Below are 27,895 nucleotides of genomic sequence, written 5' to 3' on the forward strand. Positions count from 1 at the left end.
ATGTTAATTCTAATCTGGATTTACCAAGGTGCACAGTGATGTGAATCTGTTACATGCTATTAGAGAAGTTGTCTGCGACTGTCAATGCTGCTTAACCAGGAGATGGTGAGGTTAACTGCCTCCCACAGGAATGATTGTAGGTAAGAGCCTGATGCGGGGTGTGAAAACTATCCATACAGCTGTCTGCAGACAGGCTCTTCCGCCCATTTGTTCACTATTTTCTAAATGAGAACCATATAAGATGGGAGTTACTGTGAATACTTAAGAAGCTTGACCGTTTTAAGACATCTTCTGAACACCAACAGCCTCCAACCAATCATAGAAATAAAATTTAAGTTTTAAGCAAGGTTATGTGTAAAAGCAGGTGAATGAATCTAATACATGAGGGTCTATCGAGTCTACCATGTGACTTAAACTGAAATGATATTGTGCCCTGTGACTCCAGCTACAGAAATATAAGCCTTTATTTTACTGACAAAGAGTTTACAGTGCAGAGATATACATCATATAAAATCTACCCATTGCATTCTAGAGTTGCACAGGACATAATGAACCATCACGAAAACCACAGACTTTGATCTCTCAGCTCTGATAAATTAACCTTCCATAATCTCAATGTTAACACCAAATTATTGGGTTTATTTTCTTTTTTCTAGGCACTGTTGCAACTTCTGTTCCAACTGGCTGGGAATTGCTCTTGTGGCATAAACCAGTTTCTCTTTTAAAACATTAAACCCCCAAATCAGTACCATGACCATAATGTAAATCATACTTGTACAGTAGGCTCCATTACTGTCTGCAGGGATGGTGCCCCCCCACCCCCACCAATGCACGTAGGTTGTGGTTGCACCATGAAGCAAGATTGCTATCTTCCCCCTCAGCATCGAACATCATCTACAATTACAGTACATGCAATTAGCTGATGGTGCACACCATCAGGATACATTAGCATCAATCGGAGCTGTCTAACGATTCGAGGCATGAACCAAGTCATAAGCTAGTAACTTTATCCAGTTCCATTTGTGAGGCTTTTAAGGAAGACTAATGTTCTTGAAATTAATGGCAGATGTGTTAGCTGTATTGGCTTGGCAGGAGAAAGCAGGCGAGGGTAATGAATGGAGAAAACTCTGTCTGGAGGCAGAGAGCAATTGAGTTCTGCAGAATAAAATCACTGATCGTTAGTTGAAAGGGGTTTTTGGTAAGGGCAGATGTTGGGGTAATGTGTACAGTTTAAAACACTCTAGCCTCAAAAAGACATTGGTGCGTTGGAGATTGTTCCGAGAAGAACGAGTGTGATTTGGGGCCTTAACATTCTAGTTATGAAGAGGAACTAGAAATCAGTGGAGAAAAAAAGTTAGAGAGGACATGATCAACATCTTTAAAACTTGAGCTGTAAGCAAATTATTTAATTTTAATTTAGAAGAATTAGAGGTTGAGTCCAAAATTAACAAGGCTTGAAAGAGGTTAATATATTCTCTGATAACTTTATTTATTTTATAATCTTGTCTGCTGGCTCTGCACAAAATGCCTTTCTACGTCAATAACAGTTGTTTCTTTTTATTAGTTGAAAACTCTCATCCCTGTCCATCCGCCTTATTTTTCGGACCGTGGATTTCTATCCCTCAGCAACATTTGCTACCAGTCCTGCACACAGGACCATGCAAGCGAGTAGAGCGAAATTGTAAAATGATCCTGTTGGTGTGCCGTGCAAGCTCTGTTTTCTGGTGTACTTTGTGCTTTTCAAGGTAAGGATGTTCGTGCTGGGGATGGACATTTTTCTTGTAATTTAATACCAATCCAATTTCAGTTTCTAGGACTTTTCATTAATGTTGGCCCCACACTTTGCCAGTGTTCCTTTACAGTATTAAAAGAGATTTGCAAAGTGCTGTGGGTAGACGGTTGCTGCCTAACACTAATGAAGCTATTGTCATTAGCATAAGTTGCCATCATATTATTTGTTACATTCATAACACAAAGCTTGTTACTTAGCACATTCATGAGGGGGCAGAGTAAGAAAATATATCCTGAAGAGATTGGATGAACCATTTAAAAAGTGCTGTCAGCATATATTTTGAAATCTTAATTCAGGACCACCTAGGGTTGGAGAACAAACTTCTTGCTAGTAACTGATTTATTGTTCTTGGGTTCAGGTAACTGATTTCTGCCCTGGCGCTGTTTGAATTGTGGTGTTGCATAAACAAGCTTGCCATCTCTCTGCTGGTTTCTCGGTGGCATGTGGGGGCATGCTGGTCTCTTGTCCACGTGCTGGGGCTTAGTCTCTTTTGTGAGGCTGGTGAAATCATCAGCAGTATATGCCATCTTGTAATTAGCTGATCTCTGCAAATGCTGCAAGATAATAGTATAAAAGAGATTGACAAGATATTGACTTTTAGACAACATCAAAATCCCCAGATTGTGACTGCCTTTGCCTTGCGTTAACGGGGCAATAACGGCCTTAAATAGGGTTGGTAGCCTTACCGACCCATTAACACCAGCGATGCGGCAGGCACCATTTTAAAAGGGGCCAATTACCGGCTGTCCAAAGCACCCACCTGTTTCAGTTGAAAGGCCCCCTTTAATACAGAAATTGGGGTTCTATGACGTAAATAGGACCCCAATAGCAATTGTAGGCAGGAACATTGTTGGAGCCTACGCAGTGCGGGGTTCGACTGGTTTCACGGACGACGGAAGAGAAGAGGCCCAGCAAAGGGAAGTCGAATTATGTTTGTGGCCCGTGGAAGAGCAGGAGTCTACCTCCAGGGTCCACAAAAATAACCTGGGCCGCTGCCACCCGGGACCCCCACCCTCTGTGATCGTGACACCCCCCTCCCTCTGCCCCACCTCCAAAGGGCGGAAATGAGGCAGGAAGGCAGTTACAAGAGGGGCAGCGACTTACTCCCTGTGGTCCCACTGCCGTCCCGCCGGGTTCCGATATTAACTTGCTCTTTTGAGCAAGCGAGCAGGACACGCACTGGAAGGTTGTGGGGATCCGCTTTAAATGTACAGATCAGGTCTTGATGACATGATCGGGACCTAACTGCAATTTTAGTCAGAGGCCTGAACGGTAGAGCATTTAAAAAAAGTCATTAGACAATCCTTCAAGACAACAGAGGGAGCACAACAATTTCTATGTATTAAATTCAAACCACATCCGTGATCCAGGGCAGAATGTACACAGAAAAATAAAGTTGCTGCTTAATCTCAATTCTCTTTTTTGTTCTCCACGTTTAGGACATTTTATTCTATACAAAACTCATTTTAAACAAATTTCAGAGCAGCTGATAAAAAGGATTATAGTCAACGTACCTGCTTTTCCTGAACACTTCTTTCATTTGCTTTTCTCCCTTTGCCTGGTATAAATAGTAAATAACATGACCTTAAACACATTCTCTGGCAGATAGGAATAGGTAGAGCAGCAAACTGTCTTTCAATGTACCATTACATTTGACCTACACCAATTAATGGAAATACCTCAATTTTGCAATCTAATAGAACCCTATTATGAATGTAAATGACACTGCCAAATGTTTGATATCATTTAATAGATCCTAATGGCTTACCTGAGCAAATTAAATATTTTAATTTGCAAACCCGATGCATACTAGAGACATAAATATAACCAGAGTTTCTCACTGCCAATCATTTCTCACCACGTGTTTACTCAGAAACCAAATCTACAGGTCAATTCAGAACAATTTGACTAATATCAGTTGGCAATTAAATGAGTCTCATAATAATTACTATAGTCAGTCACAGCTCTTGGTCAATGCAACTGGTCTCGGTTATATTAGACTAACTAGATTTAGTTATTTACTAACTTGCTTTGATTGTTTACCTATCAAATTAGCCTCAACATAACTAGTTGATCTCATATCTAGATCGTGAGGGGAGGTGACAGTGATCCCCAATATCTAGATCGTGAGGGGAGGTGAGAGTGATCCCCAAAATCTAGATCGTCAGGGGACGCGAGAGTGATCCCCAATATCTAGACGGTGAGGGGAGGCAAGAGTGATACCCAATATCTAGAAGGTGAGGGGAGGCAAGAGTGATCCCCAATATCTAGATCATGAGGAGAGGCGAGAGTGAACTCCAATATCTAGATCGTGAGGAGAGGCGAGAGTGAACTCCAATATCTAGATCGAGAGGAGAGGCAAGAGTGAACTCCAACATTCAGATCGTGAGGGGAGGCGAGAGTGAACTCCAATATATAGATCGCGAGGAGAGGCGAGAGTGATCCCAAATATCTAGATCATGAGAGGCGAGAGTGATCCCCAATATCTAGATTGTGAGGAGAGGTGAGAGTGAACTCCAATATCTAGATCATGAGGCGAGGTGAGAGTGAACTCCAATATCTAGATCGTGAGGACAGGCGAGAGTAAACTCCAATATCTAGATCGTGAGGAGAGGCGAGAGTGAACTCCAATTTCTAGATCGTGAGGGGAGGCGAGAGTGATCCCAAATATCTAGATCATGAGACGAGGCGAGAGTGATCCCCAATATCTAGAAGGTGAGGGGAGGCAAAAGTGAACTCCAATATTTAGATCGTGAGGAGAGGCGAGAGTGATCCCCAATATCTAGAAGGTGAGGGGAGGCAAAAGTGAACTCCAATATCTAGATCGTGAGGAGAGGCGAGAGTGATCCCCAATATCTAGACCGTGAGGAGAGGTGAGAGTGAACCCCAATATCTAGATCATGAGGGGAGGTGAGAGTGATCCCCAATATCTAGAAGGTGAGGGGAAGCAAGCGTGAACTCCAATATCTAGATTGTGACGGGAGGTGAGAGTGATCCCCAATATCTAGATCATGAGGGGAGGCGAGAGTGATCCCTAATATCTAGAAGGTGAGGGGAGGTGAGAGTGATCCCCAATATCTAGATCATGAGGAGAGGTGAGAGTGATCCGCAATATCTAGATCATGAGCGGAGGCGAGGGTGACCCATAATATCTAGAAGGTGAGGGGAGGTGAGAGAGATCCCCAATATCTAGATCGTGAGGAGAGGTGAGAGTGATCCCCAATATCTAAATCATGAGGGGAGGTGAGAGTGATCCCCAATATCTAGATCATGAGGGGAGGTGAGAGTGATACCCAATATCTAGATCATGAGGGGAGGTGAGAGTGAACTCCAATATCTAGATTGTGAGGAGAGGCGCGAGGGATCCCCAATATCTAGAAGGTGAGAGGAGGTGAGAGTACATTCCAATATCTAGATCGGGAGGGGAGGCGAGAGTGATCCCCAATATCTAGATTGTGAGACAAGGCGAGAGTGATCCCCAATACCTAAAAGGTGAGGGGAGGCAAAAGTGAACTCCAATATCTAGATCGTGAGGAGAGGCGAGAGTAATCCCCAATATCTAGATCGTGTGGAGAGGTGAGAGTGAACCCCAATATCTAGATCAAGAGGCGAAGTGAGAGTGAACTCCAATATCTAGATCATGAGGACAGGCGAGAGTAAACTCCAACATCTAGATCGTGAGGAGAGGCGAGAGTGAACTCTAACATCTAGATCGTGAGGGGAGGCAAGAGTGATCCCCAATATCTAGATCGTGAGACGAGGCGAGAGTGATCCCCAATATCTAGATCATGAGGGGAGGCGAGAGTGATCCCCAATATCTAGAAGGTGAGGGGAGGCAAGAGTGATCCCCAATATCTAAAAGGTGAGGAGAGGTGAGAGTGATCCCCAATATCTAGAAGGGGAGAGTGATCCCCAATATCTAGATCATGAGGGGAGGTGAGAGTGATCCCCAATATCTAGATCATGAGGGGAGGTGAGAGTGATCCCCAATATCTAGAAGGTAAGGGGAGGCAAAAGTGAACTCCAATATCTAGATTGTGAGGAAGGACGAGAGTGATCTCCAATATCTAGATCGTGAGGCGAGGTGAGAGTGAGCTCCAATATCTAGATCATGAGGGGAGGCGAGAGTGATCCCAAATATCTAGATAATGAGGGGAGGCGAGAGTGAACTCCAATATCTAGATTGTGAGGAGAGGCGAGATTGAACTCCAATAACTAGAAGGTGAGGAGAGGCAAGAGTGAACTCCAATATCTAGATCGTGAGAAGACGCGAGAGTGAACTCCAATATCTAGATTGTGAGGAGAGGTGAGAGTGAACTCCAATACCTAGCTTGTGAGGGGAGGTGAGAGTGAACTCCAATATCTAGATCATGAGGGGAGGCGAGAGTGATCCCCAATATCTAGATCATGAGGGGAGGCGAGAGGGATCCCTAATATCTAGAAGGTGAGGGGAGGCGAGAGTGATCCCCAATATCTAGAAGGTGAGGGGAGGCGAGAGTGAACTCCAATATCTAGATCGTGAGAAGACGCGAGAGTGAACTCCAATATCTAGATTGTGAGGAGAGGTGAGAGTGAACTCCAATATCTAGATTTTGAGGGGAGGTGAGAGTGAACTCCAATATCTAGAAGGTGAAGGGAGGTGAGAATGATCCCCAATATCTAGAAGGTGAAGGGAGGTGAGAGTGATCCCCAATATCTAGATCATGAGGCGAGGTGAGAGTGAACTCCAATAAATAGACCATGAGGAGAAGCAAGAGTAAACTCCAATATCTAGATAGTGAGGGGAGGTGAGAGTGATCCCCAATACCTAGATTGTGAAGAGAAGTGAGAGTGATCCCCAATATCTAGATCGTGAGGGGAGGTGAGCGAGATCCCCAATATCTAGATCATGAGGGGAGGTGAGAGTGATCCCCAATATCTAGATCAAGAGGGGAGGTGAGAGTGATCCCCAATATCTAGATCATGAGGGGAGGTGAGAGTGATCCCCAATATCTAGAAGGTGAGGGGAGGCAAGAGTGAACTCCAATATTTCGATCATGAGGGGAGGCAAGAGGGATCCCCAATATCTACATTGTGAGGGGAGGTGAGAGTGAACTCCAATATCTAGATCGTGAGGAGAGGCGAGAGTGATCCCCAATATCTAGAAGGTGAGGGGAGGCAAAAGTGAACTCCAATATCGAGATCGTGAGGAGAGGCGAGAGTGATCCCCAATATCTAGATCGTGAGGAGAGGTGAGAGTGAACCCCAATATCTAGATCATGAGCGGAGGTGAGAGTGACCCATAATATCTAGAAGGTGAGGGGAGGCAAGCGTGAACTCCAATATCTAGATTGTGACGGGAGGTGAGAGTGATCCCCAATAACTAGGTCATAAGGGGAGGCGAGAGTGATCCCCAATATCTAGATCATGAGGGGAGGCGAGAGTGATCCCTAATATCTAGAAGGTGAGGGGAGGTGAGAGTGATCCCCAATATCTAGATCATGAGGAGAGGTGAGAGTGAGCCCCAATATCTAGATCATGAGCGGAGGCGAGAGTGACCCATAATATCTAGAAGGTGAGGGGAGGTGAGAGAGATCCCCAATATCTAGATCGTGAGGAGAGGTGAGAGTGATCCCCAATATCTAAATCATGAGGGGAGGTGAGAGTGATCCCCAATATCTAGATCATGAGGGGAGGTGAGAGTGATCCCCAATATCTAGATCATGAGGGGAGGTGAGAGTGATCCCCAATATCTAGATCATGAGGGGAGGTGAGAGTGATCCCCAATATCTAGATCATGAGGGGAGGTGAGAGTGATCCCCAATATCTAGATCATGAGGGGAGGTGAGAGTGAACTCCAATATCTAGATCGTGAGGAGAGGCGCGAGGGATCCCCAATATCTAGAAGGTGAGAGGAGGTGAGAGTACATTCCAATATCTAGATCGGGAGGGGAGGCGAGAGTGATCCCCAATATCTAGATTGTGAGACAAGGCGAGAGTGATCCCCAATATCTAAAAGGTGAGGGGAGGCAAAAGTGAACTCCAATATCTAGATCGTGAGGAGAGGCGAGAGTAATCCCCAATATCTAGATCGTGTGGAGAGGTGAGAGTGAACCCCAATATCTAGATCAAGAGGCGAAGTGAGAGTGAACTCCAATATCTAGATCATGAGGACAGGCGAGAGTAAACTCCAACATCTAGATCGTGAGGAGAGGCGAGAGTGAACTCTAACATCTAGATCGTGAGGGGAGGCAAGAGTGATCCCCAATATCTAGATCGTGAGATGAGGCGAGAGTGATCCCCAATATCTAGATCATGAGTGGAGGCGAGAGTGATCCCCAATATCTAGAAGGTGAGGGGAGGCAAGAGTGATCCCCAATATCTAGAAGGTGAGGAGAGGTGAGAGTGATCCCCAATATCTAGAAGGGGAGAGTGATCCCCAATATCTAGATCATGAGGGGAGGTGAGAGTGATCCCCAATATCTAGATCATGAGGGGAGGTGAGAGTGATTCACAATATCTAGAAGGTAAGGGGAGGCAAAAGTGAACTCCAATATCTAGATTGTGAGGAAGGACGAGAGTGATCTCTAATATCTAGATCGTGAGGCGAGGTGAGAGTGAGCTCCAATATCTAGATCATGAGGGGAGGCGAGAGTGATCCCAAATATCTAGATAATGAGGGGAGGCGAGAGTGAACTCCAATATCTAGATTGTGAGGAGAGGCGAGATTGAACTCCAATAACTAGAAGGTGAGGAGAGGCAAGAGTGAACTCCAATATCTAGATCGTGAGAAGACGCGAGAGTGAACTCCAATATCTAGATTGTGAGGAGAGGTGAGAGTGAACTCCAATACCTAGCTTGTGAGGGGAGGTGAGAGTGAACTCCAATATCTAGATCATGAGGGGAGGCGAGAGTGATCCCCAATATCTAGATCATGAGGGGAGGCGAGAGGGATCCCTAATATCTAGAAGGTGAGGGGAGGCGAGAGTGATCCCCAATATCTAGAAGGTGAGGGGAGGCGAGAGTGAACTCCAATATCTAGATCGTGAGAAGACGCGAGAGTGAACTCCAATATCTAGATTGTGAGGAGAGGTGAGAGTGAACTCCAATATCTAGATTGTGAGGGGAGGTGAGAGTGAACTCCAATATCTAGAAGGTGAAGGGAGGTGAGAATGATCCCCAATATCTAGAAGGTGAAGGGAGGTGAGAGTGATCCCCAATATCTAGATCATGAGGAGAGGTGAGAGTGAGCCCCAATATCTAGATCATGAGCGGAGGCGAGAGTGACCCATAATATCTAGAAGGTGAGGGGAGGTGAGAGAGATCCCCAATATCTAGATCGTGAGGAGAGGTGAGAGTGATCCCCAATATCTAAATCATGAGGGGAGGTGAGAGTGATCCCCAATATCTAGATCATGAGGGGAGGTGAGAGTGATCCCCAATATCTAAATCATGAGGGGAGGTGAGAGTGATCCCCAATATCTAGATCATGAGGCGAGGTGAGAGTGAACTCCAATAAATAGACCGTGAGGAGAAGCAAGAGTAAACTCCAATATCTAGATCGTGAGGGGAGGTGAGAGTGATCCCCAATACCTAGATTGTGAAGAGAAGTGAGAGTGATCCCCAATATCTAGATCGTGAGGGGAGGTGAGCGAGATCCCCAATATCTAGATCATGAGGGGAGGTGAGAGTGATCCCCAATATCTAGATCAAGAGGGGAGGTGAGAGTGGTCCCCAATATCTAGATCATGAGGGGAGGTGAGAGTGATCCCCAATATCTAGAAGGTGAGGGGAGGCAAGAGTGAACTCCAATATTTCGATCATGAGGGGAGGCAAGAGGGATCCCCAATATCTACATTGTGAGGGGAGGTGAGAGTGAACTCCAATATCTAGATCGTGAGGAGAGGCGAGAGTGATCCCCAATATCTAGAAGGTGAGGGGAGGCAAAGTGAACTCCAATATCTAGATCGTGAGGAGAGGTGAGAGTGATCCCCAATAACTAGGTCATGAGGGGAGGCGAGAGTGATCCCCAATATCTAGATCATGAGGGGAGGCGAGAGTGATCCCTAATATCTAGAAGGTGAGGGGAGGTGAGAGTGATCCCCAATATCTAGATCATGAGGAGAGGTGAGAGTGAGCCCCAATATGTAGATCATGAGCGGAGGCGAGAGTGACCCATAATATCTAGAAGGTGAGGGGAGGTGAGAGAGATCCCCAATATCTAGATCGTGAGGAGAGGTGAGAGTGATCCCCAATATCTAAATCATGAGGGGAGGTGAGAGTGATCCCCAATATCTAGATCATGAGGGGAGGTGAGAGTGATCCCCAATATCTAGATCATGAGGGGAGGTGAGAGTGATCCCCAATATCTAGATCATGAGGGGAGGCGAGAGTGATCCCCAATATCTAGATTGTGAGACGAGGCGAGAGTGATCCCCAATATCTAAAAGGTGAGGGGAGGCAAAAGTGAACTCCAATATCTAGATCGTGAGGAGAGGCGAGAGTAATCCCCAATATCTAGGTCGTGTGCAGAGGTGAGAGTGAACCCCAATATCTAGATCATGAGGCGAAGTGAGAGTGAACTCCAATATCTAGATCATGAGGACAGGCGAGAGTAAACTCCAATATCTAGATTGTGAGGAGAGGCGAGAGTGAACACCAGCATCTAGATCGTGAGGTGAGGCGAGAGTGATCCCCAATATCTAGATCGTGAGACGAGGCAAGAGTGATCCCCAATATCTAGATCATGAGGGGAGGCGAGAGTGATCCCCAATATCTAGAAGGTGAGGGGAGGCAAGAGTGATCCCCAATATGTAGAAGGTGAGGAGAGGTGAGAGTGATCCCCAATATCTAGAAGGTAAGGGGAGAGTGATCCCCAATATCTAGATCATGAGGGGAGGTGAGAGTGATCCCCAATATCTAGAAGGTAAGGGGAGGCAAAAGTGAACTCCAATATCTAGATTGTGAGGAAGGACGAGAGTGATCTCCAATATCTAGATCGTGAGGCGAGGTGAGAGTGAGCCCCAATATCTAGATCATGAGGGGAGGCGAGAGTGATCCCAAATATCTAGATAATGAGGGGAGGCGAGAGTGAACTCCAATATCTAGATTGTGAGGAGAGGCGAGATTGAACTCGAAAATCTAGAAGGTGAGGAGAGGCAAGAGTGAACTCCAATATCTAGATCGTGAGAAGACGCGAGAGTGAACTCCAATATCTAGATTGTGAGGGGAGGTGAGAGTGAACTCCAATATCTAGATCATAAGGGGAGGCGAGAGTGATCCCCAATATCTAGATCATGAGGGGAGGCGAGAGGGATCCCTAATATCTAGAAGTTGAGGGGAGGCGAGAGTGATCCCCAATATCTAGAAGGTGAGGGGAGGCGAGAGTGAACTCCAATATCTAGATCGTGAGAAGACGCGAGAGTGAACTCCAATATCTAGATTGTGAGGAGAGGTGAGAGTGAACTCCAATATCTAGATTGTGAGGGGAGGTGAGAGTGAACTCCAATACCTAGAAGGTGAAGGGAGGTGAGAGTGATCCCCAATATCTAGAAGGTGAAGGGAGGTGAGAGTGATCCCCAATATCTAGATCATGAGGGGAGGCGAGAGTGATCCCTAATATCTAGAAGGTGAGGGGAGGTGAGAGAGATCCCCAATATCTAGATCGTGAGGAGAGGTGAGAGTGATCCCCAATATCTAAATCATGAGGGGAGGTGAGAGTGATCCCCAATATCTAGATCATGAGGGGAGGTGAGAGTGATACCCAATATCTAGATCATGAGGGGAGGTGAGAGTGAACTCCAATATCTAGATCATGAGGAGAGGCGCGAGGGATCCCCAATATCTAGAAGGTGAGAGGAGGTGAGAGTACATTCCAATATCTAGATCGGGAGGGGAGGCGAGAGTGATCCCCATTATCTAGATTGTGAGACAAGGCGAGAGTGATCCCCAATATCTAAAAGGTGAGGGGAGGCAAAAGTGAACTCCAATATCTAGATCGTGAGGAGAGGCGAGAGTAATCCCCAATATCTAGATCGTGTGGAGAGGTGAGAGTGAACCCCAATATCTAGATCAAGAGGCGAAGTGAGAGTGAACTCCAATATCTAGATCATGAGGACAGGCGAGAGTAAATTCCAACATCTAGATCGTGAGGGGAGGCGAGAGTGATCCCCAATATCTAGATCGTGAGACGAGGCGAGAGTGATCCCCAATATCTAGATCATGAGGGGAGGCGAGAGTGATCCCCAATATCTAGAAGGTGAGGGGAGGCAAGAGTGATCCCCAATATCTAGAAGGTGAGGAGAGGTGAGAGTGATCCCCAATATCTAGAAGGGGAGAGTGATCCCCAATATCTAGATCATGAGGGGAGGTGAGAGTGATCCCCAATATCTAGATCATGAGGGGAGGTGAGAGTGATCCCCAATATCTAGAAGGTAAGGGGAGGCAAAAGTGAACTCCAATATCTAGATTGTGAGGAAGGACGAGAGTGATCTCCAATATCTAGATCGTGAGGCGAGGTGAGAGTGAGCTCCAATATCTAGATCATGAGGGGCGGCGAGAGTGATCCCAAATATCTAGATAATGAGGGGAGGCGAGAGTGAACTCCAATATCTAGATTGTGAGGAGAGGCGAGATTGAACTCCAATAACTAGAAGGTGAGGAGAGGCAAGAGTGAACTCCAATATCTAGATCGTGAGAAGACGCGAGAGTGAACTCCAATATCTAGATTGTGAGGAGAGGTGAGAGTGAACTCCAATACCTAGCTTGTGAGGGGAGGTGAGAGTGAACTCCAATATCTAGATCATGAGGGGAGGCGAGAGTGATCCCCAATATCTAGATCATGAGTGGAGGCGAGAGGGATCCCTAATATCTAGAAGGTGAGGGGAGGCGAGAGTGATCCCCAATATCTAGAAGGTGAGGGGAGGCGAGAGTGAACTCCAATATCTAGATCGTGAGAAGACGCGAGAGTGAACTCCAATATCTAGATTGTGAGGAGAGGTGAGAGTGAACTCCAATATCTAGATTGTGAGGGGAGGTGAGAGTGAACTCCAATATCTAGAAGGTGAAGGGAGGTGAGAATGATCCCCAATATCTAGAAGGTGAAGGGAGGTGAGAGTGATCCCCAATATCTAGATCATGAGGCGAGGTGAGAGTGAACTCCAATAAATAGACCGTGAGGAGAAGCAAGAGTAAACTCCAATATCTAGATCGTGAGGGGAGGTGAGAGTGATCCCCAATACCTAGATTGTGAAGAGAAGTGAGAGTGATCCCCAATATCTAGATCGTGAGGGGAGGTGAGCGAGATCCCCAATATCTAGATCATGAGGGGAGGTGAGAGTGATCCCCAATATCTAGATCAAGAGGGGAGGTGAGAGTGATCCCCAATATCTAGATCATGAGGGGAGGTGAGAGTGATCCCCAATATCTAGAAGGTGAGGGGAGGCAAGAGTGAACTCCAATATTTCGATCATGAGGGGAGGCAAGAGGGATCCCCAATATCTACATTGTGAGGGGAGGTGAGAGTGAACTCCAATATCTAGATCGTGAGGAGAGGCGAGAGTGATCCCCAATATCTAGAAGGTGAGGGGAGGCAAAAGTGAACTCCAATATCTAGATCGTGAGGAGAGGCGAGAGTGATCCCCAATATCTAGATCGTGAGGAGAGGTGAGAGTGAACCCCAATATCTAGATCATGAGCGGAGGTGAGAGTGACCCATAATATCTAGAAGGTGAGGGGAGGCAAGCGTGAACTCCAATATCTAGATTGTGACGGGAGGTGAGAGTGATCCCCAATAACTAGGTCATGAGGGGAGGCGAGAGTGATCCCCAATATCTAGATCATGAGGGGAGGCGAGAGTGATCCCTAATATCTAGAAGGTGAGGGGAGGTGAGAGTGATCCCCAATATCTAGATCATGAGGAGAGGTGAGAGTGAGCCCCAATATCTAGATCATGAGCGGAGGCGAGAGTGACCCATAATATCTAGAAGGTGAGGGGAGGTGAGAGAGATCCCCAATATCTAGATCGTGAGGAGAGGTGAGAGTGATCCCCAATATCTAAATCATGAGGGGAGGTGAGAGTGATCCCCAATATCTAGATCATGAGGGGAGGTGAGAGTGATCCCCAATATCTAGATCATGAGGGGAGGTGAGAGTGATCCCCAATATCTAGATCATGAGGGGAGGTGAGAGTGATCCCCAATATCTAGATCATGAGGGGAGGTGAGAGTGATCCCCAATATCTAGATCATGAGGGGAGGTGAGAGTGAACTCCAATATCTAGATCGTGAGGAGAGGCGCGAGGGATCCCAAATATCTAGAAGGTGAGAGGAGGTGAGAGTACATTCGAATATCTAGATCTTGAGGTTAGGCGAGAGTGAACTCCAATATCTAGATCATGAGGGGAGGCGAGAGTGATCCCCAATATCTAGATTGTGAGACGAGGCGAGAGTGATCCCCAATATCTAAAAGGTGAGGGGAGGCAAAAGTGAACTCCAATATCTAGATCGTGAGGAGAGGCGAGAGTAATCCCCAATATCTAGGTCATGTGGAGAGGTGAGAGTGAACCCCAATATCTAGATCATGAGGCGAAGTGAGAGTGAACTCGAATATCTAGATCATGAGGACAGGCGAGAGTAAACTCCAATATCTAGATTGTGAGGAGAGGCGAGAGTGAACACCAGCATCTAGATCGTGAGGGGAGGCGAGAGTGATCCCCAATATCTAGATTGTGAGACGAGGCGAGAGTGATCCCCAATATCTAGATCATGAGGGGAGGCGAGAGTGATCCCCAATATCTAGAAGGTGAGGGGAGGCAAGAGTGATCCCCAATATCTAGAAGGTGAGGAGAGGTGAGAGTGATCCCCAATATCTAGAAGGTAAGGGGAGAGTGATCCCCAATATCTAGATCATGAGGGGAGGTGAGAGTGATCCCCAATATCTAGAAGGTAAGGGGAGGCAAAAGTGAACTCCAATATCTAGATTGTGAGGAAGGACGAGAGTGATCTCCAATATCTAGATCGTGAGGCGAGGTGAGAGTGAGCCCCAATATCTAGATCATGAGGGGAGGCGAGAGTGATCCCAAATATCTAGATAATGAGGGGAGGCGAGAGTGAACTCCAATATCTAGATTGTGAGGAGAGGCGAGATTGAACTCGAAAATCTAGAAGGTGAGGAGAGGCAAGAGTGAACTCCAATATCTAGATCGTGAGAAGACGCGAGAGTGAACTCCAATATCTAGATTGTGAGGGGAGGTGAGAGTGAACTCCAATATCTAGATCATAAGGGGAGGCGAGAGTGATCCCCAATATCTAGATCATGAGGGGAGGCGAGAGGGATCCCTAATATCTAGAAGTTGAGGGGAGGCGAGAGTGATCCCCAATATCTAGAAGGTGAGGGGAGGCGAGAGTGAACTCTAATATCTAGATCGTGAGAAGACGCGAGAGTGAACTCCAATATCTAGATTGTGAGGAGAGGTGAGAGTGAACTCCAATATCTAGATTGTGAGGGGAGGTGAGAGTGAACTCCAATACCTAGAAGGTGAAGGGAGGTGAGAGTGATCCCCAATATCTAGAAGGTGAAGGGAGGTGAGAGTGATCCCCAATATCTAGATCGTGAGGGGAGCTGAGAGAGATCCCCAATACCTAGATCGTGAAGAGAAGTGAGAGTGATCCCCAATATCTAGATCGTGAGGGGAGATGAGCGAGATCCCCAATATCTAGATCATGAGGGGAGGTGAGAGTGAACTCCAATATCTAGATCGTGAGGAGAGGCGAGAGTGATCCCCAATATCTAGTTCGTGAGGGGAGGCGAGAGTGATCCCCCATATCCAAATTGTGAGGGGAGGTGAGAGTGATCCCCAATATCGAGAAGGCGAGGGGAAGCAAGAGTGAACTCCAATATTTCGATCGTGAGGAGAGGCGAGAGTGATCCCCAATATCTAGATTGTATGGGGAGGTGAGAGTGATCCCCAATATCAAGAAGGTGAGGAGAGGCAAGAGTGATCCCCAATATCTAGATCGTGAGGGGAGGTGAGAGTGATCCCCAATATCTAGATCGTGAAGAGAAGTGAGTGAACCCCAAAATCTAGATCGTGAGGGGAGGTGAGCGAGATCCCCAATATCTAGACCATGATCGGAGGCGAGAGAGATCCCTAATATCTAGAAGATGAGGGGAGGCGAGCATGATCCCCAATATCTAGATCATGAGGGGAGGCGAGAGTGATCCCTAATATCGAGATGATGAGGGGAGGCGAGAGTGATCCCCAAAATCTAGATCGTGAGGGGAGGTGAGACTGAACTCCAATATTTAGGTCGTGCGGAGAGGAAAGAGTGAACTCCAATATCAAGAAGGTGAGGAGAGGCAAGAGTGATCCCCAATATTTAGATCGTAAGGCCAGGCGAGAGTGATCCCCAATATCTAGATCTTGAGGGGAGGCGAGAGTGATCCCCAATATCTTGATCATGAGGGGAGGCGAGAGTGAACTCCACTATTGAGATCGTGAGGAGAGGCGAGAGTGAACTCCAATAACTAGATCGTGAGGAGAGGCGAGAGTAAACTCCAATATCTAGATCGAGAGGAGAGGCAAGAGTGAACTCCAACATCCAGATCGTGAGGGGAGGCGAGAGTGAACTCCAATATCTAGATCGCGAGGAGAGGTGAGAGTGAACTCCAATATCTAGATCATGAGGAGAGGCGAGAGTGATCCCCACTATCTAGATTGTGAGGAGATGTGAGAGAGAACTCCAATATCTAGATCATGAGGACAGGCGAGAGTAAACTCCAATATCTAGATCGTAAGGAGAGGCGAGAGTAAACTCCAATATCTAGATCGTGAGGGGAGGCGAGAGTGATCCCCAATATCTAGATCATGAGACGAGGTGAGAGTGATCCCCAATATCTGGACCATGAGGGGAGGCGAGAGTGACCCCCAATATCTAGAAGGTGAGGGGAGGCGAAAGTGAACTCCAATATCTAGACCGTGAGGAGAGGCGAGAATGATCCCCAATATCTAGATCGTGAGGAGAGGTGAGAGTGAACCCCAATATCTAGATCACGAGGGGAGGTGAGAGTGATCCCCAATATCTAGAAGGTGAGGGGAGGCAAGAGTGAACTCCAATATCTAGATTGTGACGGGAGGTGAGAGTGATCCCCAATATCTAGAAGGTGAGGGGAGGTGAGAGTGATCCCCAATATCTAGGTCATGAGGGGAGGCGAGAGTGATCCCCAATATCTAGATCATGAGGGGAGGTGAGAGTGATCCCTAAAATCTAGAAGGTGAGGGGAGGTGAGAGTGATCCCCAATATCTAGATCATGAGGAGAGGTTACAGTGATCCCCAATATCTAGATCATGAGCGGAGGCGAGAGTGATCCCCAATAACTAGATTGTGAGGAGAAGCGACAGTGATTCCCAATATCTAGAAGGTGAGGGCAGGCAAGCGTGGACTCCCTTATCTAGATTGTGAGACGAGGTGAGAGTGATCCCCAATATCTAAAATGTGAGGGGAGGCAAGAGTGAATCCCAAAATCTAGAACGTGAGGGGAGGTGAGAGTGAGCCCCAATATCTAGATTCTAAGGGGAGGGGAGAGTGATCCCCAATATCCAGATCGTGAGGGGAGGTGAGATTGATCCCCAATATCTAGATCATGAGGGGAGGCGAGAGTAATCCCCAATATCTAGAAGTTGAGGGGAGGTGAGAGTGATCCCCAATATCTAGAATGTGAGATGAGGCGAGAGTGAACTCCAACATCTAGATCGTGAGGGGAGGCGAGAGTGAACTGTAATATCTAGATTGTGATGAGAGGCAAGAGTGATCCACAATATCCAGATCGTGAGGGGAGGCGAGAGTGATCCTCAATATCTAGATTGTGAGGGGAGGTGAGAGTGATCCCCAATATCTAGTTTGTGAGGAGAGATGAGAGTGAACTCCAATATCTACATCATGAAGGGAGGCAAGAGTGATCCCCAATATCTAGACCGTGAGACGGGGCGAGAGTGAAATTCAATATCTAGATCATGAGGGGAGGCGAGAGTGAACTCCAATATCTAGATTGTGAGGGGAGGTGAGAGTGATCCCCAATATCTAGAAGGTGAGGGGAGGCAAGAGTGAACTCCAGTATCTAGATCGTGAGATGAGGCGAGAGTGAACTCCAATATCTAGATCATGAGATGAGGCGAGAGTGATCCCCAATATCTAGATCGTGAGGGGAGGCAAGAGTGATCCCAATATCTAGATCATGAGGGGAGGTGAGCGTGATCCCCAATATCTAGATCGTGAGGAGAGGTGAGAGTGATCCCCGATATCTAGATTGTGAGGGGTGGTGAGAGTGAACTCCAATATTTGGATTGTGAGGGGAGGTGAGAGTGAACTCCAATATCTAGAAGGTGAAGGGAGGTGAGAGTGATCCCCAATATCTAGAAGGTGAAGGGAGGTGAGAGTGATCCCCAATATCTAGATCGTGAGGGGAGGTGAGAGTGATCCCCAATACCTAGATCGTGAAGAGAAGTGAGAGTGATCCCCAATATCTAGATCGTGAGGGGAGGTGAGCGAGATCCCCAATATCTAGATCATGAGGGGAGGTGAGAGTGATTCCCAATATATAGATCAAGAGGGGAGGTGAGAGTGATCCCCAATATCTAGATCATGATGGGGGGCGAGAGTGATCCCCAATATCTAGATCGTGAGGAGAGGCGAGAGGGTCCCCAATATCTAGTTCGTGAGGGGAGGCGAGAGTGATCCCCAATATCTAGAAGGTGAGGGGAGGCAAGAGTGAACTCCAATACTTCGATCATGAGGAGAGATGAGAGTGATCCCCAATAGCTAGATCGTGAGGGGAGGTGAGACTGAACTCCAATATCTAGGTCATGAGGAGAGGCAAGAGTGAACTCCAATACCAAGAAGGTGAGGAGAGGCAAGAGTGATCCCCAATATTTAGACCATGAGGGGAGGCGAGAGTGATCCCCAATATCTAGATCTTGAGGGGAGGCGAGAGGGATCCCCAATATCTAGAAGGTGAGGGGAGGCAAGAGTGAACTCCAATATCTAGATTGTGAGGGGAGGTGAGAGTGATCCCCAAGATCTAGAAGGTGAGGGGAGGTGAGAGTGATCCCCAATATCTAGATCATGAGGGGAGGTGAGAGTGATCCCCAATCTCTAGAAGGTGAGGAATGATGAGAGTGATCCCCAATATCTAGAAGGTGAGGGGAGGTAAAAGTGAACTCCAATATCTAGATCGTGAGGAGAGGTGAGAGTGATCCCCAATATCTAGATCATAAGGGGAGGCGAGAGTGATCCCCAATATCTAGATAACGAGGGGGGGGCGAGAGTGAACTCCAATTTCTAGATTGTGAGGAGAGGCGAGATTGAACTCCAATATCTAGAAGGTGAGGAGAGACAAAAGTGATCCCTAATATCTAGATCGTGAGGGGAGGCGAGAGTGATCCCCCATATCTAGATCCTGTGTGGAGGCGAGAGGGATCCCTAATATCTAGAAGGTGAGGGGAGGTGAGAGTAATCCCCAATATCTAGAAGGTGAGGGGAGGCGAGAGTGAACTCCAAAATCTAGATCATGAGGCGAGGAGAGAGTGAACTCCAATATGTAGAAGGTGAAGGGAGGTGAGAGTGATCCCCAATATCTAGAAGGTGAAGGGAGGTGAGAGTGATCCCCAATATCTAGATCATGAGGCGAGGAGAGAGTGAACTCCAATATATAGACCGTGAGGAGAGGCGAGAGTGAACTCCAATATCTAGATCGTGAGGGGAGGCGAGAGTGATCCCCAATATCTAGATTGTGAGACGGGGCGAGACTGAAATTCAATATCTAGATCATGAGGGGAGGCGAGACTAAACTCCAATATCTAGATTGTGAGGGGAGGTGAGAGTGATCCACGACATCTAGAAGGTGAGGGGAGGTGAGAGTGATCCCCAGTATCTAGATCGTGAGATGAGGCGAGAGTGAACTCCAATATCTAGATCGTGAGGAGAGGCGAGAGTGATCCCCAATATCTAGATCATGAGGGTATGCGAAAGTGATCCCCAATATCTAGATCGTGAGGAGAGGAGAGAGTGATCCCCAATATCTAGAATGTGAGGGGAGGTATGAGTGATCCCCAATATCTAGAAGGTGAGGGGAGGTGCGAGTGAACTCCAATATCTAGAAGGTGAGGGGAGGTGAGAGTGATCCCCAATATCTGGAAGGTGAGGGGAGGTGCGAGTGAACCCCAACATCAAGATCGTGAGGGGAGGCGAGAGTGAACCCCAATATCTAGATCATGAGGGGAGGGGAGAGTGAACTCCACTCTTTAGATCGTGAGGAGAGGCGACAGTGATCCCCAATATCTAGATCGTGAGGGGAGGTGGGAGTGATCCCCAACATCTAGATCATGAGGGGAGGCGAGAGTGAACTCCACTATTTAGATCGTGAGGAGAGGCGAGAGTGAACTCCAATAACTAGATCATGAGGAGAAACGAGAGTGATCCCCAATATCTAGAAGGTGAAGTCAGGCCAGAGTGGACTCCCTCATCTAGAAGGTGAGGAGAGGCGAGGGTGTTCCCCAATATCTAGATCGTGAGGGGAGGTGAGAATGAACTCCAATATGTAGATTGTGAGGAGAGGTGAGAATGAACCCCAATATCAAGATCATGAGGGGAGGTGCGAGTGATCACTAATATCTAGAAGGGGAGGTGAGAGTGGTCCCCAATATCTAGATCATGAGGGGAGGTGAGTGTGATCCCCAATATATAGAAGGTGAGGGGAGGCGAGAGTGAAGAGTGAACTTCAGTATCTAGATTATGAGGGGAGGCGAGAGGGATCCTCAATATCTAGAAGGTGAGGGGAGGTGAGAGTGATCCCCAATATGTAGATCGTGAGGGGAGGTGCGAGTGATCCCCAATATCTAGAAGGTGAGGGGAGGTGCGAGTGAACTCCAATATCTAGAAGGTGAGGGGAGGCGAGAGTGATCCCCAATATCTAGATCATGAGGGGAGGTGAGAGTGATCCCCAATATCTAGATCGTGAGGGGAGGGGAGAGTGATTCCCAATATCTAGAAGGTGACGGGAGGCGAGAGTGAGCCCCAATATCCAGATGTTGAGGAGAGGTGAGAGTAATCCCCAATACCGAGATCGTGAGATGAGGCGAGAGTGATCCCCAATATCTACAAGTTGAGGGGAGGTGAGAGTGATCCCCAATATCTAGAACGTGAGATGAGGCGACAGTGAACTGTAATATCTAGATCATGAGGAGAGGCAAGAGTGAACCCCAATATCCAGATCGTGAGGGGAGGTGAGAGTGATCCCCAATATCTAGATCATGAGGGGAGGCGAGAGTGATCCCCAATATCTACAAGTTGAGGGGAGGTGAGAGTGATCCCCAATATCTAGAATGTGAGATGAGGCGAGAGTGAACTGTAATATCTAGATCATGAGGGGAGGTGAGAGTGATCCCCAACATCTAGACCGTGAGGAGAGGCGAGAGTGATCCCCAATATCTAGAAGATGAGGGGAGGCGAGAGTGATCCCCAATATCTAGAAGGTGACGGGAGGCGAGAGTGATCCCCAATATCTAGATCTTGAGGAGAGGTGAGAGAGATCCCCAATATCTAGATCGTGAGACGAGGCGAGAGTGATCCCCAATATCTAGAAGGTGAGGGTAGGCGAGAGTGAACTCCAATATCTAGATTGTGAGGTGAGGTGAGAGTGATCCCCAATATCTAGATCATGAGGAGAGGCAAGAGTGATCCCCAATATCTAGATTGTGAGGAGAGGCAAGAGTGATCCCCAATATCTAGATCATGAGGGGAGGCAAGAGTGAAACCCAAAATCTAGATCGTAAGGGGAGGGGAGAGTGATCCCCAATATCCAGATTGTGAGGGGAGGTGAGAGTGATCCCCAATATCTAGATCATGAGGGGAGGCGAGAGTGATCCCCAACATCTAGATCGTGAGGGGAGGCGAGAGTGATCCCCAATATCTAGAAGATGAGGGGAGGCAAGAGTGATCCCCAATATCTAGAAGGTGAGGGTAGGCGAGAGTGAACTCCAATATCTAGATTGTGAGGTGAGGTGAGAGTGATCCCCAATATCTAGATCATGAGGAGAGGCAAGAGTGATCCCCAATATCTAGATTGTGAGGAGAGGCAAGAGTGATCCCCAATATCTAGATCATGAGGGGAGGCAAGAGTGAAACCCAAAATCTAGATCGTAAGGGGAGGGGAGAGTGATCCCCAATATCCAGATCGTGAGGGGAGGTGAGAGTGATCCCCAATATCTAGATCATGAGGGGAGGCGAGAGTGATCCCCAATATCTACAAGTTGAGGGGAAGTGAGAGTGATCCCCAACATCTGGAACGTGAGATGAGGCGAGAGTAAACTCCAATATCTAGATCGTGAGGGGAGGCGAGAGTGAACTGTAATATCTAGATCGTGAGGAAAGGCATGAGTGATCCCCAATATCTAGATCGTGAGGGGAGGTGAGAGTGATCCCCAATATCTAGATTGTGAGACGGGGCGAAAGTGAAATTCAATATCTAGATTGTGAGGGGAGGTGAGAGTGATCCACAACATCTAGAAGGTGAGGGGAGGTGAGAGTGATCTGCAATATCTAGAAGGTGAGGAGAGGCAAGAGTGACCCCCAATATCTAGATCGTCAGATGAGGCGAGAGTGAACTCCAATATCTAGATCGTGAAGAGAGGCGAGAGTGATCCTCGATATCTAGATCATGAGGCGGGGCGAAAGTGATCCCCAATATCTAGATTGTGAGGAGAGGAGAGCGTGATCCCCAATATCTGGATTGTGAGGGGAGGTGAGAGTGATCCCCAATATCTAGAACGTGAGGAGAGGTGAGAGTGATCGACAATATCTAGATCGCGAGGGAAGGTGAGAGTAAACTCCGACATTTAGATCGTGAGGAGAAGCAAGAGTGATCCCCAATATCTAGAAGATGAGGGGAGGCGAGAGTGATCCCCAATATCTAGATCGTGAGGAGAGGTGAGAGTTATCCCCAATATCTAGATCGCGAGGGGAGGTGAGAGTAAACTCCAATATCTAGATCGTGAGGAGAGGCAAGAGTGATCCCCAATATGTAGAAGATGAGGGGAGGCGAGAGTGATCCCCAATATCTAGATTGTGAGGGGAGGTGAGAGTGATCGCCAATATCTAGAAGATGAGGGGAGGCAAGAGCGATCCCCAATATCTAGCACGTGAGACGAGGCGAGAGTGATCTTCAATATCTAGATTGTATGGGGAGGTGAGAGTGATCCCCAATATCTAGATCGTGAGCAGAGGTGAGAGTGATCCCCAATATCTAGATCATGAGGGGATGCGAGAGTGATGCCCAATATCTAGAAGGCGAGGGGAGGTGAGAGTGATGCCCAATATCTAGAAGGCGAGGGGAGGCAAGAGTAAACTCCAATATCTAGAAGGTGAGGAGAGGCAGGAGTGATCGCCAATATCTAGATCATAAGGGGAGCTGAGAGTGAACTCTAATATTAAGATTGTGAAGAGAGGCGAAAGTGATCCCCAATATCTAGAGGGTGAGGGGAGGCGAGAGTGAACTCCAATATCGAGAAGGTGAGGGGAGGCGAGAGTGAACTCCAATATCTAGAAGGTGAGGCGAGGTGAGAATGATCTCCAATATCTAGATCGTGAGGAGAGGCGAGAGTGAACTCCAATATCTAGATCGTGAGGGGAGGCGAGACTGCTCCCCAGTATCTAGATCGTAAGGGGAGGTTAGAGTGGTCCCTAATATCTAGAAGGTGAGGAGAGGCGAGAGTGATCCCCAATATCTAGAGCATAAGCGGAGGCGAGAGTGATCCCCAATATCTAGATCGTGAGGGGAGGCAAGAGTGAACTCCAATATCTAGATATTGATGGGAGGTGAGTGTGATCCCCAATATCTAGATCGTGAGGGGAGGGGAGAGTGATCGCCAATATCTAGATGGTGAGCGGAGGTGAGAGTGATCCCCAGTATCTAGATCGTGAGACGGGGCGAGAGTGAACTCCAATATCTAGATCGTGAGGAGAGGCAAGAGTGATCCCCAATATCTAGATCGTGAGGTGAGGCAAGAGTGATCCCCAATATCTACATCGTGAGGGGAGGTGAGAGTGATCCCCAATATCTAGATCATGAGGGGAGGCGAGAGTGATCCCCAATTTCAAGATTGTGGGGGAGGCAAGAGTGAACTCCAATATCTAGATCATGAGGGGAGGTGAGAGTGATCCCCAATATCTAGATCGTGAGGGGAGGTGAAAGTGAACTCCAATATCTATAAGGTGAGGGGAGGCAAGAGTGAACTCCAATATCTAGATTGTGAGGGGAGGTGAGAGTGATCCCCAATATCTAGATTGTGAGAGGAGGTGAGAGTGATCCCCAATATCTAGATCGTGAGGAGAGGTGAGAGTGATCCCCAATATCTAGATCGTGAGGCGAGGTGAGAGTGATCCTCAATATCTAGATCATGAGGGGAAGCGAGAGTGATCCCCAATATCTAGATCATGAGGAGAGGTGAGAGTGATCCCCAATATCTAGATCGTGAGGGGAGATGCGAGTGATCCCCAATATCTAGAAGGTGAGGGGAGGTGCGAGTGAACTCCAATATCTAGAAGGTGAGGGGAGGTGAGAGTGATCCCCAATATCTAGAAGGTGAGGGGAGGTGCGAGTGAACCCCAACATCAAGGTCATGAGGGGAGGCGAGAGTGAACCCCAATATCTAGATCATGAGGGGAGGCGAGAGTGAACTCCACTCTTTAGATCGTGAGGAGAGGCGGCAGTGATCCCCAATATCTAGATCTTGAGGGGAGGTGGGAGTGATCCCCAATATCTAGATCATGAGGGGAGGCGAGAGAGAACTCCACTATTTAGATCGTGAGGAGAGGCGAGAGTGAACTCCAATAACTAGATCGTGAGGAGAAGCGAGAGTGATCCCCAATATCTAGAAGGCGAAGTCAGGCCAGAGTGGACTCCCTTATCTAGAAGGTGAGGAGAGGCGAGAGTGTTCCCCAATATCTAGATCGTATGGGGAGGTGAGACTGAACTCCAATATGTAGATTGTGAGGCGAGGTGAGAATGATCCCCAATAGCAAGATCGTGAAGGGAGGTGAGAGTGATCACTAATATCTAGAAGGGGAGGTGAGAGTGATCCCCAATATCTAGATCATGAGGGGAGGTGACTGTGATCCCCAATATATAGAAGGTGAGGGGAGGCGAGAGTGAAGAGTGAACTCCAGTATGTAGATTATGAGGGGAGGCGATAGGGATCCCTAATATCTAGAAGGTGAGGGGAGGCGAGAGTGATCCCCAATATCTAGATCATGAGGGGAGGTGAGAGAGATCCCCAATATCTAGAAGGTGAGGGGAGGCGAGAGTGATCCCCAATATCTAGAACATGAGACGAGGCGAGTATGAACTCCAATATCTAGATCATGAGGAGAGGCGAGAGTGATCCCCAACATCTAGATCGTGAGGGGAGGCGAGAGTGATCCCCAATATCTAGAAGATGAGGGGAGGCAAGAGTGATCCCCAATATCTAGAAGGTGAGGGGAGGCGAGAGTGAACTCCAATATCTAGAAGGTGAGGCAAGGTGAGAATGATCCCCAATATCTAGATTGTGAGGCAAGGTGAGAATGATACCCAATATCTAGATCATGAGGTGAGGTGAGAGTGATCCCCAATATCTAGATCATGAGGAGAGGCAAGAGTGATCCCCAATATCTAGATCGTGAGGAGAGGCAAGAGTGATCCCCAATATCTAGATCATGAGGGGAGGCGAGAGTGAACTCCAATAATTAGTTCGTGAGGAGAGGCGAGAGCGATCCCCAATATCTAGATCGTGAGGAGAGGCGAGAGTGATCCCCAATATCTAGAAGATGACAGGAGGCGAGAGTGATCCCCAATATCTAGAAGGTGATGGGAGGCGAGAGTGATCCCCAATATCTAGATCTTGAGGAGAGGTGAGAGTGATCCCCAATATCTAGATCGTGAGGAGAGGCAAGAGTGATCCCCAATATCTAGATCGTGAGGGGAGGCAAGAGTGAACCCCAAAATCTGGATCGTAAGGGGAGGGGAGAGTGATCCCCAATATCCAGATCGTGAGGGGAGGTGAGAGTGATCCCCAATATCTAGAACGTGAGATGAGGCGAGAGTGAACTCCAATATCTAGATCGTGAGGGGAGGCGAGAGTGAACTGTAATATCTAGATCGTGAGGAAAGGCAAGAGTGATCCCCAATATCTAGATCGTGAGCGGAGGCGAGAGTGATCCCCAATATCTAGATTGTGAGACGGGGCGAGAGTGAAATTCAATATCTAAATCATGAGGGGAGGCGAGAGTGAACTCCAATATCTATATTGTGAGGGGAGGTGAGAGTGATCCACAACATCTAGAAGGTGAGGGGAGGTGAGAGTGATCCCCAATATCTAGAAGGTGAGGAGAGGCAAGAGTGATCCCCAATATCTAGATCGTGAGATGAGGCGAGAGTGAACTCCAATATCTAGATCGTGAAGAGAGGCGAGAGTGATCCCCAATATCTAGATCATGAGGGGAGGCGAAAGTGATCCCCAATATCTAGATCGTGAGGAGAGGAGAGCGTGATCCCCAATATCTAGATTGTGAGGGGAGGTGAGAGTGATCCCCAATATCTAGATCGTGAGGAGAGGTGAGAGTGATCGACAATATCTAGATCGCGAGGGAAGGTGAGAGTAAACTCCAATATCTAGATCGTGAGGAAAGGCAAGAGTGATCCCCAATATCTAGAAGATGAGGGGAGGCGAGAGTGATCCCCAATATCTAGATCGTGAGGAGAGGAGAGAGTGATCCCCAATATCTAGATTGTGAGGGGAGGTGAGAGTGATCCCCAATATCTAGATCGTGAGGAGAGGTGAGAGTTATCCCCAATATCTAGATTGTGAGGAGAGGAGAGAGTGATCCCCAATATCTAGATTGTGAGGGGAGGTGAGAGTAAACTCCAATATCTAGATCGTGAGGAGAGGCAAGAGTGATCCCCAATATCTAGAAGATGAGGGGAGGCAAGAGTGATCCCCAATATCTAGCACGTGAGACGAGGCGAGAGTGATCCTCAATATGTAGATTGTATGGGGATTTGAGAGTGATCCCCAATATCTAGATCGTGAGCAGAGGTGAGAGTGACCCCAATATCTAGATCATGAGGGGATGCGAGAGTGATTATCAATATCTAGAAGGCGAGGGGAGGTGAGAGTGATGCCCAATATCTAGAAGGCGAGGGGAGGCAAGAGTGATCGCAAATATCTAGATCATAAGGGGAGCCGAGAGTGAACTCTAATATTAAGATTGTGAAGAGAGGCTCAAGTGATCCCCAATATCTAGATCGTGAGTAGAGGCACGAGTGATCCCCAATATCTAGATCATGAGGGGAGGCGAGAGTGATCCCCAATATCTAGAAGGTGAGGGGAGGCGAGAGTGAACTCCAATATCTAGAAGGTGAGGCGACGTGAGAATGATCTCCAATATCTAGATTGTGAGGCGAGGTGAGAATGATCCCCAATATCTAGAACGTGAGGAGAGGCGAGAGTGATCCCCAATATCTAGAACATAAGCGGAGGTGAGAGTGATCCCCAATATCTAGATCGTGAGGGGAGGCAAGAGTGAACTCCAATATCTAGATAGTGATGGGAGGTGAGAGTGATCCCCTATATCTAGATCGTGAGGGGAGGTGAGGGTGATCGCCAATATCTAGAAGGTGAGCACAGCCGAGAGTGATCACCAGTATCTACATCGTGAGACGAGGCGAGAGTGAACTCCAATATCTAGATCGTGAGAAGAGGCAAGAGTGATCCCCAATATCTAGATCGTGAGGTGAGGCAAGAGTGATCCCCAATATCTAGATCGTGAGGGGAGGTGAGAGTGATCCTCAATATCTAGATCATGAGGGGAGGCGAGAGTGATCCCCAATTTCAAGATCGTAGGGGAGGCAAGAGTGAACTCCAATATCTAGATCATGAGGGGAGGTGAGAGTGATCCCCAATATCTAGATCATGAGGGGAGGTGAAAGTGAACTCCAATATCTATAAGGTGAGGGGAGGCAAGAGTGAACTCCAATATCTAGATTGTGAGGGGAGGTGAGAGTGATCCCCAATATCTAGATTGTGAGGGGAG

At 47.5% G+C, this 27,895-nt stretch overlaps 1 protein-coding gene across 1 annotated transcript in view; it reads right to left on the bottom strand.

The window, feature by feature from the left end:
- Positions 1–446: 446 nt before the first annotated feature.
- Positions 447–27,895, bottom strand: part of LOC147116315 (tapasin-related protein-like) — a 57,604-nt gene continuing 30,155 nt past the window's right edge. Inside the window, exons 5-6 of the mRNA XM_085991180.1 lie at positions 3,307–3,350; positions 447–2,346 (exon numbers count right to left, since the gene is read on the bottom strand). Of these exons, the coding sequence (XP_085847306.1) occupies positions 2,095–2,346; positions 3,307–3,350 (296 nt within the window). The 3' untranslated portion in view covers positions 447–2,094. The remainder of the gene's footprint in view (positions 2,347–3,306; positions 3,351–27,895) is intronic.

This window comes from Somniosus microcephalus, chromosome 6 (genome assembly GCF_052327205.1).
Source record: "Somniosus microcephalus isolate GS21.2 chromosome 6, FLI_Smic_1.0, whole genome shotgun sequence".
Lineage (NCBI taxonomy): Eukaryota > Metazoa > Chordata > Chondrichthyes > Squaliformes > Somniosidae > Somniosus > Somniosus microcephalus.